Genomic DNA, 21,484 nt, shown 5'->3' on the forward strand with positions numbered 1-21,484 from the left:
CTTATCACCATTCTGTGCTCCTGGACAAAAGTGAAGGTGTCTGGTGAGCAGGCTGCTTTATGGGCTGTACTTAATAACAGAAATTTGGAAGACCAGTCAAACTATGTCAGGCTTGGCAATCCCCTGCAACCCGGGGTGCATGGGGGTGGGGGATGGGGGGGACAGATGGGTTGCCCCCATTATCTCTATATTCCTCTTATTCTCCAACCAATGAGGACCTGGCAGTAGATACTAATGAAGCTACACTGTAAAAGGCATTTAATTAGACAGAGGATGTTTAGCGCTCAGAGTACCCTACTGTGGCCTCCTTGTTTGTGTGTGTGATAAGCATGTTCCTCTTTAGGACAAAGTTTTTGGCATCAAAAGATGACAACCATGATGCAGGGCAGGGGAGAAACCAAGGGAAGGTGCCACCCTCATGAAAGACTCACTCCTCTCTTGGGCTGAATTTATCAATGGTTTTATCATTCATTCTGGATTTTACCACTGAAGCAGGAGGGAGTGAGAACACAGATTTTTTTTCCTCAGGCCTTGCCCTCAGCTTTATACCAGGGCCTCTGGATATGGGAACTTGCCCTATTTGTTACCCTCTGTGGTCCCAAAGCTGCTTCACTTAGTGGCTGAGCTGTAACACCCCACACTGAGCTGGGCTGAAGTAAAAGGGAATTGCCTAGACCTCAAATTTAAGAAATTTAGCTAAAAGGCAGGGCAGATCAGTTAAGAGACCAGGTTGAGAAGTTGGACATTTTGGGGTTCAACTCCTGCCTTCTGAGGCAGGCATTTGGTGCAACTGTTAAGATGCTGCTTAGAATACCTGCATCCCATATCAGAAGACCTGGATTCAAGTCCCAGTTCTACTTCCAACTCCAGCTCCCTGTTAATGCAGACTTGAGAGGCAGCAAGTGATGGATTGGACGGTCCTTACCACCCAAGTGGGAGAGCTGGATTGAGTTCCTGGCCCCTGGCTTAGACCTGGCCCAGCCCCAGATATTGGTGGCCTCTAGGGAGTGAACCAGCAGATGGGAGCCTTCTCTCTGCCTGTTGGTCTCTGGCTCTCTACCTTTCAAATAAATAAAAGTAAATAAATTTTTTAAATGCAAACCATTCTCTTAAAAAATTTCTGCCTTCACCAGTTAGTATATTCTGTCTTTAGGAAGGTAGGTTAGTTATTTAAATGATAGTTTATTCATCTGTGAAACTGGAATAATAGCTTTGCTATCCTAGGGATGTTGTGATGGTTAAACGGAGAGATGTGTGTAAGCTCTTTACATGTGCCTGTGCATAGTAGGCACTCAGTATTAGCAAAGAAAATAAAGTGAAATGAACCCAGTAAACCAACACAACCACAGGTGGGGAGGTGTTGATTACCAGGTCCTGATCTCATAATTCCTGAGCACTGATTCGTTCCCCAGACTCTGTGATATGACTGTTTTTCTTATTCAGTATTTTTATAAAATTCTGTCTCCCACTATTAGTTACTTTTGGTGTGTATGGCTTATTTGCCCAATTGGACTGATTTTCTTGGAAACACATCTTATTCTTCATTTGTAGCCCACTAAGTGTAGCAAACACGGACTGTGTCCAACACAGACGAATCCAATAGACGAAGCTATGAATTTCTGCGCAAGTGTGCAAGAAGGAATTCAAAGTGCACGGAGGAGTTTCTCTTGCTACGAGATATTTCTTTTTGGAGATAATGAACAGTGACCAGAGGATGAGAGTTTGACTCAATTTCTGAACAGACCCCAGCCCCTCTCTGCCCTGCAGCAGATGCAACGACTGAGTAAAATCGCTGATGTACAGAATTCTTCACAAACGCAACAAACTTGCTCTCAGAGACTGTCAGCCCCAGGCTCTCCCACTGCCCCATCGCCCCCCAGCACACACAGGCTCTGCTGACCTCTGCTCCATGCTGCTGCAGCTCCTCCTCCCACAGCAAAGACAAGGGCTGAGGCGGCAGGCAGAGCACAGTTCCGATTCGGGTTTACCACTTTTCAGGTATGTTACCTTGAGGAGTTTACTTAACCTCTCTGTGCCTCAGTTTCTTCATCTGCAAATTGAATGTAATAATACCTGCCTCACAGTTAAGGTACCTGGCTTTTACTTCCCTACTTTACTTTCCCTTACTTCCCAAACCTTTATGAAAATTCCAAGCTTAGAACACCACCCAGGAAGGAAGGGCCCATCTGCCAAACTCACTCCTGTTCTGCAATGTCCCTCTCTCAAGCCAGGCTTCTCCTTACACTGGTCAGTTCCCACAGCAGCCTCACTTGCCTCCTCTGCTCTGGCCAGCTCCATCCATGGGACAGACCTCTCCATCCACAAGGCCTGAGGGGCCCTCCTGCAGTCTGCTGCTCACCCAGGTTCTTTGCCCTGCTGTGCTGGGGTTTGTGCTGCTACTGCAGAGCTGTCCTCGCTGTGCCAGTCGCTGCAACCAAAGCCCTGACAGTGTCCTGCCATCCTGATGCTCCTGTCTGCTGCACACTGGTGTGAGAGAGGAGGGAGGACATGGCATTCCCAACCCATAGTTGCTGGAGAAGCTGTATATACTCCCTGCCACATTGTCACTTAGGAGCCTCTCCACGGGACTTGGCCCCCTCTGAGACTCAGCAGGAGACGTCCCTCTCTGCATCCTCAGCAGTGCGTGGAGAATGAATCTGTTCTCTGCAAAGTGCCAACATCATCAAGAATAAGCATCAGCAGGTTGTAACAGAGAAGCCAAGGTATGGGGTCTGAGGGTCCCTGGTGCAGCCCCGCCCCTCTTCTCTGAGAGGTCACTTCCCTGAGGATTTCTCAGTGTTCCCATTTATAAAATAGGCTCAGCCCTACCACCTCATAGGATGGTTGTGGAGAGCCAATAAAATGAGACAGTAATGAAAATGGAACCGAATACTCATGGTGGTTACCATTAACCCCTCAAGGACTTTCCCTGGGACTGTGAAGCTGTGTATTCTGCAAGAGTTGAAATGGCCACCATCTTATTCCACACTGTATGCCCCAAGCCTTAGCCCTCTGTCTGAAGCAGAGCCATCTTTCCGCGATTGTTTGCTGAGTAGTCAATCAGTTGAATTCCTTGTCTTTGCAATAAGGAGGATGCACATGATCATTTAAGCCTCTTCTCTCACTGCTGTAGAAGGCTACTGACCCATAGCATGGGGTGGGAGAAGCACTAACCTTTCCTGTTTTCATGAAAACTGAGACCCAATTACAAAGAAATGAAAATGGCTTTCTGTGTCTCATAAAGGCAATTCTAAGACAAGAATTCAAAACATGTTCTAAGTAACAGCATCACCAGAAAAATATGTGTAGCCTCCCAAAGCGGCTACTTTGAGAAGGATAATCCTCAATAGATGCTATGTTCTTGAAAATGTGGATGTGCTTTGAATGCTTGCAGGTTAATGGAGGCAAAGAACATTCACCATGATCCTCAACCCATGCTGAGCACTACTGGACCCACCACACTGGACAGCAGTCTCCTTGTCATGAGGGGACAGACCCAGCTAGAGATGGCCTCAACTGTGGTAGGAGGGACTGCTAATTAGACTACCAGATGTCAGTCGAGGAAACAGAAGAAAGGAGATGGGCGGGGCTGGGCTCAGCCCTGGATGAATCAAGCCTTCCTGTAGGGCGGGACGTCCTGTCCAAAACCTGAGCCTCAATTAAATCCCCTATAAAGGGTTCTCGGGCCACTGACCTGGTACTCCACACGCCACTTTACAACCACTCGTCTCGTCCTCCCTGGGCACAAGGTAAGTCCCCTCCTGAGGAATCTCTTTCTCATTCTCAGTGTCTTGGTGATCTGAGCATTCGCACAAGGCTGTGAGACATGGGCTAGATGGCCATTCACGCTGCCTGTGAGCACACAGCATCCTTTTGGGGCCCCAGGCAAACCAGAAGCCAGAATATATTGCAAAATGATGCTCTCCTGAAGCGATCGGGCTTCCTCCTCCTCCCCTGAGGCTGTGCTGGCAGCTCCTCTCCCTGAAGGACGACGTGGGCCGAAGCAACGGAGCCTCCCATGTGCTTCTTTGCAGTGATGAGAGCCTATGGAATAGGTGATGGGATCCAACTGGATCATGGAGGAAAAGACTCTTAAGACTCCCCTTCCTTACTTCAGGCAAAATGAGTTTGTGGATTTATTCTAAGGAATATCAAGTGTACCTAAAAAGTCATCTTATTATTTTTACTGTTTGTAAGTCTGGTTAAAGTCTGCCACACGGTTTTTTAAAATTATATTTTTCATCTATGTTGAGGAACAATATTCTGAGTTTTGTACCTTGATAAATACAAGAGAGAAAAGTTGGCCTTGAATTATTGGCCATCAGGTCATAGAAAAATTATTCGACTTGGATCTGTTAACTTTTGAAACCTTCTGGCCACATTGGTCTGCTTTTTCCGAAACACCCATGTCTCCTTCCTTCTCTTACTCTCTTGCTTCTCTCTCAATATATATTCCTCTTCCCATGACCTCCTTTATATCTCCAAGCTCCCTGCCCTGGTTTCCAGCTACTGCAGGCTTCCATCTCTCATTGCCTTTGAACCTCTTCAGCTATGATAGCATCTCCTCCTTCTGATCTCTCCCAGGCTTCCGCTTCACACATTTTCAAGTCTCTATTCCTCCTGCACATCCACCCACTCACAGGCCTCACCTTAATCTACCCAAGATTCGTGGCTAAAGAAAATGAAAATCTCCCTTCAATTGGTAACTGTTCCTCATAGGTCGACAGGGCTGGGCTGGATGGAACCACATGCCTCTTGGGCAAGCTGAACTCCCTGATAGGCCCTACACTGAGAACAGAGGTCATGTGCAGAGAAAGCTAGGCTCTCAGGACTGGAAGGCCTCCACCCAGGGAAGGCAGCCCTCTCCCAAGCATTCCTAACAATTGGCAAGAAAGAGCAGGGTTGGGCCACGGAGTTTCTGCTTGGCTCCCACCCAAGAGAGCTGACTCAAATGTGTATTTACTGCCTAATGGTGTCCTTGGTGGGATCTCAATGCCTTGTAATAGGCAAATTAACCTTGTCCACTGGATACATTCTAGAAAATCATTGCATTTAAGTTAAGAAGAAATGAGTTCTAGAATTTCTTGTTCCCTTAAAAGACGTGGGGCCCTAGGCAAATCATCTAACTTCTCCAAGCTTGTTTTCTCATTTAAAGTAGAGATAATAAGGATTATAAGAGATGATGCACTGCAAAGTGCTCTGTGGACAGTAGTGTGTGTGTATGTGTGTGTGTGTGTGTGTGTGTAGACAAATTATATATGTGTATATGTATATAATAACATAATCATATGTAATAGCTAGCACTTAGTAAAAGCCAGTCATCCACCAAGCACTTTTCATGAATTATCTTTTTAAATCTTCACAATAACCCTCTAAAGTACTAGTACTACCTTCATTCACAAAGAATAAATGGAGGCATGGAGAGGAAAGCAAACTCGGCCCCACTCACATGCCAGGTAGTGCTGGGGCCGGTATTTAAATCCTGACTCAGGAGCTCATCTCCAGTCGCTGTGTGCTCCTCCTTCCCATGCATAAAACCTAGCCAGGAGGAAAGCATGAAGGAAGACAGAGAGCAAAACCACAGCCGAGCATGCAAGGAAAGGACCAGGAATCTGATGTCCTCCTCCCACGGGGGCTTTTCATCTCTTCCAGCTTGACGTCAAAGATGCCCCAGTTACTGAGAAACATTAACGGGATCATCGAGGCCTTTGGGCGCTATGCCAGGATGGAGGGCAACTGCCAAGTGCTCTCCCGAGGGGAGCTGAAAAGACTCCTGGAGCATGAGTTTGCAGATGTCATCGTGGTATGATGTGCAGGGCTGGGCGGCATGGAGTGTAACAGGGGAATACAGCTGAGGCTTTACCTGGGTGGGGTGGGGTGGAGCAGACAGGAGGAATTGAGGCAGCAGCTAAATCCAGGCCTGCTGGTGCTAACGGCAGCTGTGCAGGCAGAGAAACAAAAGGCAGAGGAATGAGATGGTCATGGGAATTGCAAAATGCACATAATATAAAATATATAAATATATAATATAGGTTTTAATTAATTCTAATTTGAAGCCAAAGTAGAAGGACTCTAATGGGACATTGCTGGGAGGAGTAGCACCTTCAAATGGTCTAGAAATCAGAGTAACTGCTGCTTTCTGCAGCTTCTTAAATTTGATATGGTAAACATTTCCCATGTCTATCTGAAATTTGATGGTCCATTAATAAAAATTCATTAGAAGCACAGCTCTGTGTCTTCCACAAAGCAATTGCTAAAAGTTATGAGCCAACTGACCACATCATACCTGAGGTTTTGGGGTGCAGTTTGTTAACAGCTTGGTGGAAGCTCTGGGAGTTCTATGTCCTGGAAAGCCAAAACCAGGGCCTTGATGTGCTTTCCTGCCTTTGACTCGTATCCAAAGTTACTAAGACAACCAAGGCCTAGGAACAAGAATATATGGGCACAGCAGGATACTGCCTCTGGATCCTCCAGATAATCCTACCATCCTGCTGGACCCCTACCTACCTTATCCTGGGAAAGTATCTGAGTCTAAGTGAGGTGCTCACAGAACTCCCGGAAGACTGTGTTTCCCTGGCCTCAGTGCCAAGGGCAGCCCAAAGATTCAGCTCTAGAACCTGTACAGTAGGAGGAGGAGCTCATTGTTCATTGTGCAATTCCTCATACAGCTGTCCTGTAGGCCAAAAATTGTGCCAGTCATAGGAGATATAAAGAAACAGGACTGAAAAAAATGACGGCAATTAAGTGTTACTGCTGCTACCTGGTATGCGGAGCTGGCTTCCAGGCCCTAGGGCTGGAAAGCCTGAAACTGTGGAGCTGACCTAGCCATGTTCTCCTTGGAGGAGAGATGCTGACATAGCCTCTTCTTCTCCCCAGAAACCCCACGACCCTGCCACTGTGGATGAAGTCTTTCGCCTGCTGGATGAAGATGACACAGGCACTATAGAATTCCAGGAATTCCTGGTCTTGATGTTTAAAGTTGCACAGGCCTGTTTCAAGACACTGAGCAAGAGTCCCCAGGGAGCTTGTGGGTCTCAAGAGTTTGGAAGCCAGCACTCCGGGGCCTCACAAGAGCTTGGAGAAGGCCAAGCAAGTGCCACTGAAGCAAGGAGGGTTGGGACAGGGCTGCAGCAAGAGGGGAGCAGCCAGGGACAAAGCAAGCAGACTTCCAGAGGGCAGGACAGGGCCAGGACTCAGATCCAGAGTCAGGACAACAGCTCAACACATGACAGGCAGACTGAGGCCCAGAGACAGGAAAGAACAAGTCAGCAGACACAGGCCAGCGGGCATGAGGGACAGACCCAGAGCATGGAGGACAAGAATCGGCAGACCAGAGAGAGTAGATCAGAGAGTCAATCACAGACCACACAGCAGGACAGAGCCCCCCAGACAGGTGAGACCAAGACAGGAACTGCAACTCACACCCAAGCAGGTGCCACTCAGACCGTGGAGCAAGACAGGAGCCATCAGACCAAAAGCACCAGCAAACAGCCGCAAGAGTCCCCCCATGGTCAGACCAGGGAGCCTGAGACGCATGGTCAAGACAGCAGCCAGACCAGCCAGGTTGTGACAGGACAACACATCCAGACACAGTCACGGTCATACACCAAGACTGTGCAGCAGGGAAGAAGCCATCAGACAGGAAGTACCAGTGTCCAGACACAGGAGTCCCCTGATAGCCAAACCAAAGGACCTAAGACGCACAGACAAGACAGCAGCCAGACCAGCCAGGTTGTGACAGGAGGACACGTCCAGACACAGACAGGGTCATACACCAAGACTGTGCAGCAGGGCAGAAGCCATCAGACAGGAAGTACCAGTGTCCAGACACAGGAGTTCTCTGATGGCCAGACCAAAGGACCTAAGACGCACAGTCAAGACAGCAGCCAGACCAGCCAGGTTGTGCCAGGAGGACATGCTCAAGCTCAGACAGGGTCACAGACCCAGACGATGCAGCAGGGCATAAACCATCAGACAGGAAGTACCAGCATCCAGACACAGGGGTCCTCTGATGGTCAGACCAGGAGGCCTGAGACCCACAGTCAAGACAGCAGCCAGACCAGCCAGGCTGTGACAGGAGGACATGTTCAGACAGAAGCAGGATCGCACTCCCAGACTGTGGAGCAAGGCATAAGCCAGAGTGAGAGCCATACAGGGGCTGGAGCACAGGGGCAGACCCAGACACAGTCTGGCACTGGTCAAAGGTGGACACACGTAAGCAACTTCGAGGCAAGAGAGTCAGCACCGGGAGGACAGGCCCAGACTAGGGCGAGTGTTGTGACAGGACGACAGGAAGGGAGCAGTACGCACTCCAGCAGCAGTGTGACAGGAGGGCAGGGAGAGAGACAGCCCCCAGTAGTCACCAGTGAGTGGGTTGATGACATCACACGGGAGCTAGTGATTGAAAGGCAGGACTAAAACAGCAGGCACACCAGCACTCCCTCTGCACAGGGCCAGGATGCAGCCAAGCCAGAAAGGAAGCAAGGCTTCTCCGCTAAGGGGCTGTATTCCTACTTCAAAGGTAGCAAACCATGACTCATCCAGACTACAGTGACTGGACCGCAAGACAGCTGGAGAGGGACTGGCTTGTCCGCCCGGCCAGTCTAGTTGACACGTCCCTAGATTCAGCTCCTAATCATAGAGCTTCCCCCTTAGGTCTTCCTCAATGAGGTCATTTCTGCAAGGTGCTTTCTGTCCCAAACTCCCGTCTCCTATCTGCTTTGCCACACAGATGCTCCTAGGAGCAGGAAGATAGGGAACAAGTATTTCCTTCATGCTGAATTCTCTTCAGCTTATAAAGATTCTTAGGGACACTTTTCTCTCTGCCATTTTTCTGCTGCCCCATCCATCCTGATAAATCAATAAAAATCTTCAGAAGCCACTGACCACCATGTTCCATTCAATTGCTTTCTGTTGACCTAATGGGCTAAGAGTATAGGTTTATGATGATGATGAACCCTTGAAGACAGTCTAGTTGAGAAAGCATTGTACATGATTCCAAGGGTTAGAAAGAGTCACAGAGACATCACATTCACTACTTAGCAGGATGCACCACAAAAGGTCTCATTCGTGATGACCATAAACGATGACTAGAATTTAGACAGGTAAAATCACTCTGTGTCTCATTATCTCCAATTCTAGAGCATTAGCCTCTGTTCACATGTAATGCCACAAAGGAAAGTCGACTTAAGATTACCAGTAAATGGAAACAGGCCCTCAGGAGCTGTGCAGGAGAAAGGATAGAAGGCTTGTGCTAGCAGGCACTGAGCCAGGAGTCACAGCCTTGGAGACACCCTTCTGCACTTCCTCCATGATACCCCACCTGCTGGGTATGAACAAGTTATGGATAGAAACTCGCAACTCTAGTTTACTGGAAGGCTCACTTGTAGTAATTTTTAAAAGCAAAGATTTTAAAACTCAACCATAGAGATGCATGTTTCAAAGGCTTGGAGTAGACCCTATTAATGTTGTTTAGAAACATCTTAGGAGGACAGATGCTGCTGGCAGTACAGAAAACTTGACACTCTACCAGCCTCTCACAACAAAGTAACTAGATGCTGCATGAAAACATATTTTCCACTGCCTTTTCTGTTTATGAGAAGTAAAGGGAATCTCCAAGGATAAAATAAAATGTGGTAGACTGAGCAACAATCTCCAAAGATGCTCCAGTCCTATCCCAGGGGCCTGTATGTTGCTGTGAGGAGTCAGATAAAGGAAAGACAGGCAGAGAGAGACAGGGAACATAACGGGTACCTAAATAACTGTAAGGAACTAGGTCCTGGCACCAGACCAGAACACACACATTTCTTAACTGGTCAGCAACATTTCCCAACTGTAATATTCCTCAAGCGGTCAGCAAGGTAACATTTCTCATCTAATCGGAGACCACAACCACTTCCCAAAATGTTTCAGAAAAAAATCAGACCCTTGACGTGTAGAGACCATTTGGGGAATTGATCAACTGGCAGGCACTCCCTATGTAACTTCCCTACCCAGGCCATACCGGAACCCTCCCCAGGATCCCCTGCTGGTTAGCAGGAGTCTTAGTTTCTCCATGAAATCTACTTTCGCTTTTGCTCACTCCCAATGTCTGTCCACGTCATCATTCTTGGTCACCATGAGACAAGAATCAACTCTGAGAGGCACCAAGATGGAGGAATAGTGAGGGAGCTTACTGCTCTAATCTAGGGGAAGATATTTTTAAAAATGTGGAAAGAGTACAATCTCAGGGAAGAGTTAGGAATAAAACGGCAGAGGAAACTGCATGTAAATGAGAGGGACACTGTGGAACTATGTGGAGGCTATGGATGTGCACAACTAAGGATTCTAGCCAAGAGCCTAAGCAATCAGCTTTGTAAAGTGACTGAGTCCAGACAGCAGCAGCCCAAGCCACTGGCAATAAAGCTGCGGGAAGAGTCTGGTTTGGTGTCCTTTTGGGGACAGTATGCACATCTGCCAACCTAGAGGGGAAAAAGGGGGCATGTTTCTCTCTCCCCAACTACCTGGCACCAGGGTCCTGTAACTAGCCAAGAGCACATGAGTGCCATTTTGGACATACGAAACAGCTGTGACAGCCTGTGTCTGCCTGTCCAGCAACCAACTGAGAGGAGATGCCTAAGTCTGGCTGGGAGAATTAAAAGGGGGCCGGGTGCACATAACTGTGGGGCTAGGACTGTGAAAACACTATGGCTACATGTGAGGGCACAGGGTGTTGCTGGGTCTTTCAGCAATCACTGTGGGTGGCTCTACATGCTCAGGGCTCCCTGATTCCCTGTGAGGGTCATTATTCAGGATCTGCTCACACCAAGGACTGTACAGATCCTTTGTGTAGTTCTTGTTGCAGCACGGATGAATACTGTACACACTGGGGCTAGCACCCAGGAAGTGATCTCCATAGAGGAGAGGAGGTGAGCGTGAGACTATGCCAATAGGGCTGAACAAACGTGACCTCTGATAAAAAAAAATAAATAAAAAGAGAGAAAGAGATTTGCCACACCCAATTTCAGAGTCACCCTGGACACTCCTCTCTCTGCAGAGCACTGAACAAAGCTCCATGGTCACACCTAGCACAGGCCTAAGGATGTTCACTAAAAGAGCAGATACTCCATTAAGTTACAAAGGCATAGTTCGGAGATAAAAGCTACCACAGGGAAAAAAATAAACAAGTATCTCCTCATATGCCTAAAAATAAATGCAGCAATTAAAGAAACAAGAATAAGGAAAACAACACCCCCAAAGAAACACAATACTTCAATACTATAATGAGAAGATGAAGCGACTCAAGAAAATCCATAAATGGAAGTAAAAAAATTGATCATATGATTACTTAGAAGTAATCAGAAGCAAATCCATGCACTAAAGAAATCCGTACATGACAAGAAAGAAAATTCTTTTCATGAAATTGAGATTTTAAAGAGAAATCAAAATGAAATATTTGAAATGAAGAATTTAATAGAACAAATAAAAAATATGGTGGAAAGCCTTAACAACAGAATCAATGAGGCAGAAGAAAGAATATCCAAGTTAAAAGACAAATCTCTGGAAATTTTAGTCCAACAAAATAAGAAGAAGAAGAAGGAGGAGGGGGTGGGGAAGGAGAGAGGGAGAAGGAAGAGGAGGAGGAGAAGAAGATCAGTTGACCCAACATATGGTTCTTAGGAGTTCCTAAAGGCATACAAAAAGAGAATATATTTTTTAGTGAAATAATTACAGAAAACTTCCCTAATTTGGAGAAAGAAAGGGACATCAAAGTACAGGAAGCACACAGAACTCCTAATAGACATGACCAGAAAAGATCTTCACCATGACACATTGTAGTCAAACTCTTCACAGTAAAACATAAAAAAAAAAAAAGATTCTAAAATGTGCATGAAAGAAATGCCAGGTTACTTTCAGAGGATCTCCAATTAGATTCACAGCTGTCTTTTCATCAGAAACTCTATCAGATAGGAGAGAATGGCAAGACATAGTCCAAGCCTTAAGAGAAAAAGAACCATCAACCCAGAATACTGTACCCTGCAAAGCTCTCATTTATGAATGAAGGTGAAATAAAGGCCTTCCATTATAAATAGAAATTGAGAGAATTTGTCACCACTCATCCAGCCTTACAAAAAGACCTTAAGGATGTGCTACGCACAGAAACACAGAAACATGGTTATTGCTATGCAAGAAGGTGAAGGCAGAAAAGCTCCCAGTAACAATACAAAGAAAACTCAAATTAAACAATTGGAATATTTATGGAAAAAATGGCAAGGCCAAGTCATTACTTATCAATAGTCACCTTGAATGTAAATGGCTTCAACTCTCCAGTTAAAAGATACAGACTGATTGAATGGAAAAAAAAAAAACAAACATCTATTTACTGCCTACAAGAAACACATCTCACCAACAAAGATGCATACAGAATGACTGAAAGGATGGAAAAAGATATTCCATACTAACAGAAACCAAAAAAGAGCTTGTGTAGCCATCCTAATATCAGACAAAATGGACTTTAACACAAAAACTGTTAAAACAGACAAAGAAGGGCATTATGTAATGATTAAGGTATCAATTCAACAGTAAGATGTGACTATAATAAATATATATGCACCTAATTACAGGGCACCAGTCACATTGGCCATAGTTGTAAAGTGGCCCTCTCCTCAGGGATACTCAGGGCTGAAACCACACTCCAAAGGCTCAGCAAGTCTCTTCTAGCAGGTAGTGTCCCATCTCTGCAGAGAAAAGGTATTTGAGGGTATTTCAAAAAGTTAGTAGAAAATTGAATTGTAAGGAAAATTTATTTTGCTGCAAAAAAATGAAATCCATAGTTTTCTCATTAATATCAATTTTCCATCACAATTTGAATATCACATCTACTGTACTTCTGCCCCCTGGTGGCAGCTAAAACTAATGCCTCTAAAGGAGTTCCTGAAGGAAATCCGCTTTTGTTGGAATGGGAAGATGGTATTCGAAAGGGGTAGGCTCAGTGGTATGGCCTGGAGCACAGCAGCCCCCAGAGAAAGGAATCCTGAAACCACAACAGTGACCCACCCAGGATTCTCTGCGCCACAGGGCTGAGAGTGTGCACATACACTTCAATGTTTAAGGGAGCCACTCTCACTGGCAATGACTCCCAGCAACTATACAGCAACATCATTTGCCAAGCCTTGGCTCCACTGTGCAGAAGTCATCCTGTGGGTACCTTATTACTCCACCAGAAAATGCACATTTCTGGAGCAGTCCCTAAGGAGGGGCAAGGGAGGTAAACATTCGGTGACTCTTCCTCTTCAGTGAAGAAAACAGCAGTCTGTGTACTTCTTCTAGAGGTCCTGAGAGCAAGGCTATGGCCTACCAGTGTGCTGGCCACTCATAGAAACACTGGGTTCTTCTGCCAGCACTGTGTATGCAGGCCTCTCCACTGTGTGCGGCATGTCCTCAGCTGCAAGCCATAAACAGTGGTTCCCTTGCCACATCTCCACAGAGTGAGCAGCATTTGGGCTCCTATTCTTACATAGTTCCATTGACCATAGTTGAGAAAAAAAGCCTCTGGTGTCTGAATGAGTAGTGAGAGGATAACAGATTTATAAGGCCCAGTTCTTGGAGATGGGCTGAGGGTGAGGGTGTGGGGCCTGTCAGACAGACAAGACTAAATTTTCAAGGCAGACTCATCTCTTACCCACCATGGCAGAAACTGACCCCTGGACCTTCTTCTGACAGCATTAAGCATCTGTCTAGGCCAAGGCACCCCATTCCAAGGTACTGATGTAGTCTTGAACCCCATGGCTCAGGGTGAAATGTGGAGGGGGCACTGGTTCCAATTTAGGGATTCTCTAGAAATGAGTTGACACCACAAAGTGATGAGATGCAGCCAACTCAGGGAGGCATGCTTCTCAGAGAGCAGCCTGAAGGCCAACACAGTAACACAGGCCATTGGAAGTCTCTGATCCTCCGTCCAGAAAAGAAAAGCCCCAGGCAAGGAGGCAGCCTGGAGCAGTTCCAGACCCAGGGTTTTGCCTGGACTTTGTATAATCCTGTCCTGAGCAGGCAGGGACTAAATTGATGCATATTTTTTAATGTGCTAAATAAAGAAACAAATGCTTTTTTCAATGAAAAAAATTAGTTACAAACCATTATATACTTAGCATGGAAATACCATAAAAGACACAAGCAAAGAAATGAATTCAGAAAAAGACCAGCAATACTACTGCCCAGAGATAACCATTATTATTAACCACCAGACAATCTTCTATATGCTAATCCCCATAGAAATATCTATTTGAAAACATGTCTGTGCAAATGATATATAAGTATCTATAAATTGTACATCTATCTGCAAAATCATGTAAATTATACCTGTATGCAAATAATGCCTGTATGTATATTATATATGTGGAAAATTCCCACATATATAATACAAACATGTATGAGCACAGAATAGCATCCCTGAACTACTTTCAGTGATTTTGAGCAGTACATGTTAGTATACTCTGGCAGTTAGTATTGTGTGTGAGGGAACAAGTTCATTACAGTTCAAATTGCAGCTGTGGACCTTATAAGAATGAACTTGATCAAGGTATGCCTGCCTTAATGATCTCATCTCTAAAGTTCCATGCATTTAGAACTGCCTGACACATTGCATGGTAAGTCCTCAATCAATATTAGGAATTTAATGAAGCATTCTTTAAGGCCATTTATAAAGCAAGGAATATTTGAAGAAGGAAAAGAAGATACAAATAGTTCTCATCAGACAGATTTTGACCCAGATTATGGCAGGCCAGACTTTTCCCCATGACAATACTTATGACTGTTAGCAGCTGTTCTGGCTTCAATGTGAAATTCCCACATCAAAGAAAACCCAACAACCAGAGTGTTATTCTATATGTATCAATGTACCACCTGGCTTCCCCCTTTGCTCCCAAGCCCTTATCTTGTCCATCATGACAAAATCATCTTCTTTCTCCGTCTTAGATTATAAGGCTGTTAGTTAGGGAGAAGGTAGAGAATGGATCTCTAATTGGTTCATTTTTCTACAGGACTCAGCCAGAGGAATGGAGGATATGTGTGATCAGAGAGGACACAGTCAACCATTTGCAGCTATTGACTTAGAAAGGGACATTATCAAACTAGAAATATCTGATCCATGCTAACAAGAAAAACTGTGTGTGTGTGTGTGTGTGCACGTGCGCGCACATGTCACATGTCATACTGTATCATGGTACACTCATTTGGGGGTTTTATTTTCTTTTATTCCACTGGAAAGTCACCATTGACAGGGGAAATTCCTAAGCAAGGCTGAAATCCACTGTATTTTTTCAATCCTGACCCCAAATATCAACACAAATAGTAAAAATCTGAGTTACATGCTGATTCTTATAATACTATGAGTTTATGAGCACCAATTCTGTGCTGCCATATTGTAAAATGAACCAGATCTAGTCTCTCCATCAAGGTTCCACTGTGAAGTCAACATACATAATGAGAAGAACATTGAAATAACCAAGGAATCTTAACTTGGAGTACAAAAGCCCATGCCTCTTCCTGTGGATACCCCCTAAGCTAAGCTTAGCTTAATATGATTCCAGATGGCTCTACTACAGCCATCATCAACCCAGCAAATGGCTGTTTGGGCCGCATTCTCTGGCACAGAGAGAGATGTCTGACAGAACTCTACTCACCATGGCCAGAACCACCCTCCTCCCAAAACATCCCCTGTCATTTTATCAGGGGTCTTTTTTAGTCTGTCACTCACAACAAATACAGAGTCTCTCTTCTAAAACAGACAACTAAAGCCCACTTCTATTTTCCATGATACATCAGGCAGGATCTCACTGCTCTAATTACCACCTATTTCATGATAAGATCAGTAACTATACCCTCTGTTGAAATGTTTGTCTTATGAATGGGTGTTGTAAGATTTAATTGCACCACCTTACTACAATCAATGAAAAATTTAGACACACCTTCACATAACATAGGGTATTAGTTAACCCAAAATGAAGCAGCAATGCAGTAATCTCAAGTAAACCACAGATTTGTGCTTTTTCCATCCATAACCTGCTCTTTCTCACTTAACTGGTTGTGGCTTTCTGCCTCCTCTCTAGGGTTTTACTATCAGATTAATCTGTTGATTGTTCTGTTCTACACTCTTATGTAAGTACCTCTCCTAGGATGGTTATGGGGCCTGAGGAGACCATGGTGTGATTTGTGGTACAAGTTGAAATTAAGGTTTGTCCAGTTCAGAGGCATGCCACAAGTGCTCGGCCCACATTTCTACACAGGGGAATTTGACAATCCATGCATGGAGGGATCTTTCATTCCCCTGACACACAGTGGCCACCCTTACCCCTCCCAGGAACTAATAAAATGTATCTACACCAAGATTGCTCAGTTTTGACCTTGAAACTTGTCTGTCCCTCCTGTCTCTGAGTTCTGATCATCTTTCGAGGACATGATGAGGTTCTGGAAAGATGCCAATGCCAATGCCTGGTGTCAGAGTATCAGAAATGTGGGTCAAACTCTAGCTCTGCTTTCCCACCTGTGTGACTTTGGACCTGAGTCTCGTCTTGGGTTTCAGTTTCCCCACTGGAAAATGAGGATATTAAAGGTTTAGACAAAGCATCTTTCACACAGAGGCACTCAACAAATACCGGTGCCCCATGCTCTCTGTTCTCTGATCTGTGCCCTGCCCTATTACCCTCACCAATGTATTCCTATTATCTCACACAAGACACTGTCAAGTTCTTATTTTTTCTCAAATAAAACTTCCCAACTCCTCCTTTCAACCTGCCTCTTGGTCCCACCTCAGCTTGAAAGTGTTCTCAGGGACCCAGTTTCAGAAATGTACTATTGGTAGGCCGGTTACCTGGGACCCTAGGGTTAAAAAAAAAAGAACTGCTTTTTGAGAAATCTGGAGTAAGATAAACTAGACACTATAAGAAAGATGGTAAATTGGAACAAACTTTATGAAAAGAAATTCACAAATACACGTCAAGAGTTTTTAAAATGTTCGTATCTCTTGGCTCAATAACTGTATCTCTGGGAACTTATCATATTAAGGCAATAATCACACAAACCTTCAAGATTTATGAATAGGATGTTCACTGCAGTATCATAATAGTGAAAATTTAGAAGTAATCAAAATATACAAGAGTAGGATACTGAAATAATGGAGTGAATGTTAGACAGTCATTAAAGATTACATTTAAGAGTCTAATGGCATCAAAAATCCTGACAGTTTTATACAAAATTGAGTGTATGATGAACTTTAAACTCTGTTACATAAAAGATAGAATTAATATATGATCCAGCAATTTCACTTCTGGATAGATATACAAAAGAAGGAAAACAGGATCTAGGAATAGATATTTGTAAACCCATTTATTCATAACCAAAAGATGGAAGCAGCCCGAGTTTCCATTCATAGATAAAAGATAAATAAAATGTGGTATCCACACATACAATTAAAGAGTATTCAGTCTTAAAAGGGAAGGAAATTCTAAAACAATATGGATAGATCTTGGGGGCATTATGCTAAATGAAATAGGCCAGTCACAACAGGACAAATACAAGTATAGTATTTGAGACTGCACCTATGTGAAGTCCCTGGAGCAGTCAAATTCATACAGAAAGTAGACTGGTGACTGCTAGAAGGAAGGAAAGGGAAGTTAATAATAAGTACAGAGCTCAGTTTAGGAAGACAAAAACTTTCTGGAGATGGACAGCGGTGTGGCTGCACCACAATGTGCAATGTACTTCATGCCACTGAGCTGCACACTTAAAAATGGCTAGAGTGTTCAATTACATGTCTGTGTTTTACCATGATAAAAACACATATATTATGTATATATGTATACATAGATATTTATACAATATCTATACATATACATATCTGTACACCATATATATAAATAGAACCACTAAAAGGATATAAGACAAATATTAGCAATGACTTGTGAAGTCTGAATGGTGAAACTGTAAGAGAATTTACTTTGTTCTTTATATTTTTCTGTATTTTACAATTTTTCTATAATGAGGATATATTATTCTCATAGCCAAAAAAACAAGCACGGGGCCAGTGTTGTGGTACAGCTGATTAAGCTGCTACTTGTGACTCCAGCAGCCCACATCCCAGTGCCTGTTTGAGTCCTGGCTGCTTCATTTCTGATTCAGTTTCCTGCTAATGTGCATTGGAAGGCAGTCAGGGATAACCCAAGTACTTGGTCCCTTGCCACTCATGTGGAAGACCTGGTTCCTGGCTTCAGCCTGGCGCAGGCCCAAGCTGTTGAAGTTATTTGGAGAGTGAACCAGTGGATGTAACATTTCTGTCTCTCCCTCTCACATAATTTTTTTGAAAAATAAAAACAAGTATGCTTCTTAATTAAATTTTTTAACTTATTTGAGAGAGAGAGAGAGAGAACCCTCACCCACTGGTTTACTCCCCTAGATACCTACAACAGCCAGTCCTGGGCAAGGTAGGAGCCAGAAGCTGAGGGTTGGGAATGCAATTAAGGTCTCCCATGTGGGTGATAGGGAACACAGTTAATTGAGCCATCACCACTACTTCCCAGGGTCTACACTGGCAAGGGGCTGGAATCAGAAGCCAGTGTGGGATGCAGGCATCTTAACCGTTAGGCTAAAAGCCTGATCCAGTGTGCCTCTTTAAATCCATTTGCATTTATTCATCAGGATGTTGGCAAGCTGTGGCCTCTGCTGGCCCCACGGGTAGACATGTGTGCTCCACAGCAGGAATGTCTGCTTTCTGGGCCCTGCCCTCACTCTTTACAAGCTAGTTTCAGCCTTGCAGAGCTCATAAAGAGTCTCACCCCTATACACGGGCATTGTTGAAGAGCATTCACAAGGTCTCATCTATAAATTGATGGCTGTTTTTATGAGGGAGTCCTCCCAATAGCCCCAGGAGCTATGCTTGTGCTGCTTTCCCTGACTTTCAGCCAGGAGAGCCAAGCTGACATACATACACATGTCACAGCAGCGTGATGCAGTGGGAAAAGTACTACAGCAGAAGTCAGCTAACAGAATCATGTAATGTGACGATCAGCCCGACACTCCCCTTCATTCCCTCTTTGCCTTAGGCAAAGAACTGCCGCCTTCTTCAAACCAAACTTACCATTTACCTCTTCCATGGAGACTTCATGGTGGAAGTCCTCCATGTGGAAGTCCTCCAGGCTCTGGGGTCGTTTCAGCAGTCATGGCTTTGGAAGCCTTTATAAAGGCATAGTCAAGATTTTCAGGTAAGTTCATTATCTACTGTTCACATGAGTTCTCAACAGTGCTTAGGAATCAGCACAATATCTACTAGTTTTTTGCTTGCCCTTCCATTCTCAAAAGAAATCCCAATCATTTGTGATTAAATAGGTCTCAAACAATTCACAGTCCAACAGACCTGTGTGCACTGTCCATCACTTGCCCTATTTAGACGCCATCACCCCCCCTCCCCCAAGTGAGTTGATTCTGATTCTTATCCAGTATGGTTTTTGACCTCCTTTGTTAGACTCAGTTTTTGCCATGATTCATCCCTGCTTTGCCCTCAGTATGTCCCTGCTGAATCAAGTTTCCAGAAACTCCCTTAACACATTATATGCCCTGTTGGGTAGGAGCCTTGCATAGGCTGGTCCTTCTGCCATTTGGAGAACTTGATATTCTTCCAACTCAGCTCACATAACAATAGTAAACATTATCAGTTCCTTACACCATGACTCATAAACACATTATTATAAGTGTCTTTTGTGTAGAAGCTATTTTTGTGCACAATCAACTCTTCAGTTTTTCTTTCTGTTGTATAACTTTCCTAGTTTTCTGCCAATTTTTCCTGAAAAAGTTCTTCAGCCTTCCTATTGATTCCATAAACCACCAGATATACATCCTACAAAATGCTATTCTGTTAAATAAGCTAGAGTTGCTACCAGTAACCAATAGACTTATAAAGAGATCTATCTATCAAACTACTGAGTATTGCTGAATTCTGGGCACTGTGCTGGTATAGCAGAGTAGCAGAATACAAGGTTTCAATCTTGCTCTTAAGGAGCTCATATCTCTGTGCAAAAATAAATAAATAAATAAATAAGCAGTATTCAAGGTAACTAAAGATAGAACATGAATACTTAAATATGAAAGTATAGCTCCTATCTATGAAAGCGTAGAAGGTGAAGCATTTAACTGTCATGGGGAGTCTGAGAAGGCTTCACAGAGGAGATGACATCTCAAGCTGAAGCAAAGTATCCGTGCCTGGAGTGGGCTATAAAATAAGTGATAATAAGAGCATCTATGTAGTTGTCACTTCTGCAGCCTTCTTGTTCCCTGGTTCCAGCATGACCTGCCAATTTACTAACCTTACCCTGGTATGAGGAGCCATCTGTCTCAAGCCCAAGCCTCAACTTCAATTACTAATTTATTGATCAAGCTCTTTCCCTGTATGGGAAAGTCATTCATTATTTTAGTTCTAGACTCAGAATGTGTCTCAACCTCTCCTTGCTCTTTCCAACTTTACCAGGACTTTCAGGTTAGGCCAATGCTATTTCAGGTTCAGCTTTCATATTCACTGAAGATGATCCACTTTTCTGGAACGATTCCCACTAAAAAACTTTCCTGAAACTAACCAGCCTGGGATAGTAAAAACTCCCAGGAATTTCATTTTGGAGATGTCTAGGTTGATGCCAAAGCTTCACTTCTAGCTGTGAAACTTCAAACAAGTCACTTACCTCTTCAAGCCTCAAGATCTACTCCATTTAGCTATTTCAATGCCTAACTCAGGAAAATTTGTAGCAAAAATTCTGTTGAATCCATTCCCTTGATTCATTCCTATTATTCTCTGTATCCCCCCTTTCAAAATTTTTTCTGGCAGTCACAACTACAGCCATTCATGTTACTGCCTGTTGTCCCAATTTCTTTACTTTCAAATACTTCTTCTAAGTTCTGTCTCCCGAAGAGTCATACTAGTAAGTTTCTGGTGCTTCTTCTTGTTCATACCTTGCATAAAAGCCATGTTCACTGTTCATTCCATGCTAGCTCAATAAAAGTACTCTCATTTAAATAATATTATTGGCATAAAGGTAGATCCTTGGATTTCAATAAGGCATTTGGTATTACTTCTTATAATATCCTTGTGGAAAATCTGGAGACATCTTGGGTGCATAGGCAATTATATAATTGCTTAAACTAAAGATAATGACTAACAAATCAGCATCTTTCTTATGAAAGCTTATAATATCATGCTAAGATTCTATCCACACCCTACTCTAGTTAACATTTTTGTTAGTGATCTGGATTCTGATTTCTAGAAAAGATACATCAAATTCACAGATAGCAGAAAACTGGGAAGGGTAAAAATATTTTCAAGTAGAACTGGATTTTTAAAAATATTAGCAGGCTGAATTGGTAGACTGAGTAAATCAAGAAGTTCCAAAAGAGGCAAATGTAAAGTTCTTTGCTTGATTCCAAAAATAAAATTGGCTTCACAGTAGTCACTCTCTCCACAGTCAACTCA

General features: G+C 43.9%; 2 protein-coding genes across 21 annotated transcripts in view; one reads left to right on the top strand and one right to left on the bottom strand.

Moving 5' to 3' along the window:
* The window catches only part of LOC103350055 (uncharacterized), a 328,422-nt gene that overhangs the window by 68,012 nt on the left and 238,926 nt on the right, over positions 1-21,484 (bottom strand). For 16 of the 20 annotated variants that reach the window (XR_011390420.1, XR_011390435.1, XR_011390429.1 and 13 more), the window contains 2 exons: positions 5,864-5,939; positions 3,695-4,044 (listed from right to left, as the gene is read on the bottom strand). The exons of 1 other annotated variant lie outside the window; for it this stretch is intronic. Coding sequence is in view for 2 of the 19 variants with exons in the window: in XM_070077708.1 (XP_069933809.1) it covers positions 3,695-4,044; positions 5,864-5,939 (426 nt within the window). In the remaining 17 variants the exon portion in view is untranslated. Of the gene's footprint in view, positions 1-3,694; positions 4,045-5,863; positions 5,940-12,592; positions 12,717-21,484 lie in introns of all 20 variants that reach the window. 3 more of the 20 variants (XR_011390428.1, XR_011390433.1, XR_011390432.1) reach the window with 3 other exon arrangements.
* On the top strand, positions 3,576-8,885 carry CRNN (cornulin). The gene is made up of 3 exons (XM_008264431.4): positions 3,576-3,749; positions 5,653-5,803; positions 6,877-8,885. The coding sequence occupies exons 2-3, from the start codon at positions 5,666-5,668 to the stop codon at positions 8,416-8,418; spliced, it is 1,680 nt and encodes a 559-aa protein (XP_008262653.2). The 5' UTR covers positions 3,576-3,749; positions 5,653-5,665; the 3' UTR covers positions 8,419-8,885.

This window comes from Oryctolagus cuniculus, chromosome 7, assembly GCF_964237555.1.
Source record: "Oryctolagus cuniculus chromosome 7, mOryCun1.1, whole genome shotgun sequence".
NCBI lineage: Eukaryota > Metazoa > Chordata > Mammalia > Lagomorpha > Leporidae > Oryctolagus > Oryctolagus cuniculus.

What these genes read in the sequence shown, in the direction of transcription:
- CRNN (XM_008264431.4), top strand. Translation starts at nt 5,666, where the DNA reads ATGCCCCAGTTACTGAGAAACATTAACGGGATCATCGAGGCCTTTGGG. An exon ending in AGTTTGCAGATGTCATCGTG is followed by an intron (nt 5,804 to 6,876) that starts GTATGATGTGCA and finishes TCTTCTCCCCAG; the next exon opens with AAACCCCACGACCCTGCCAC.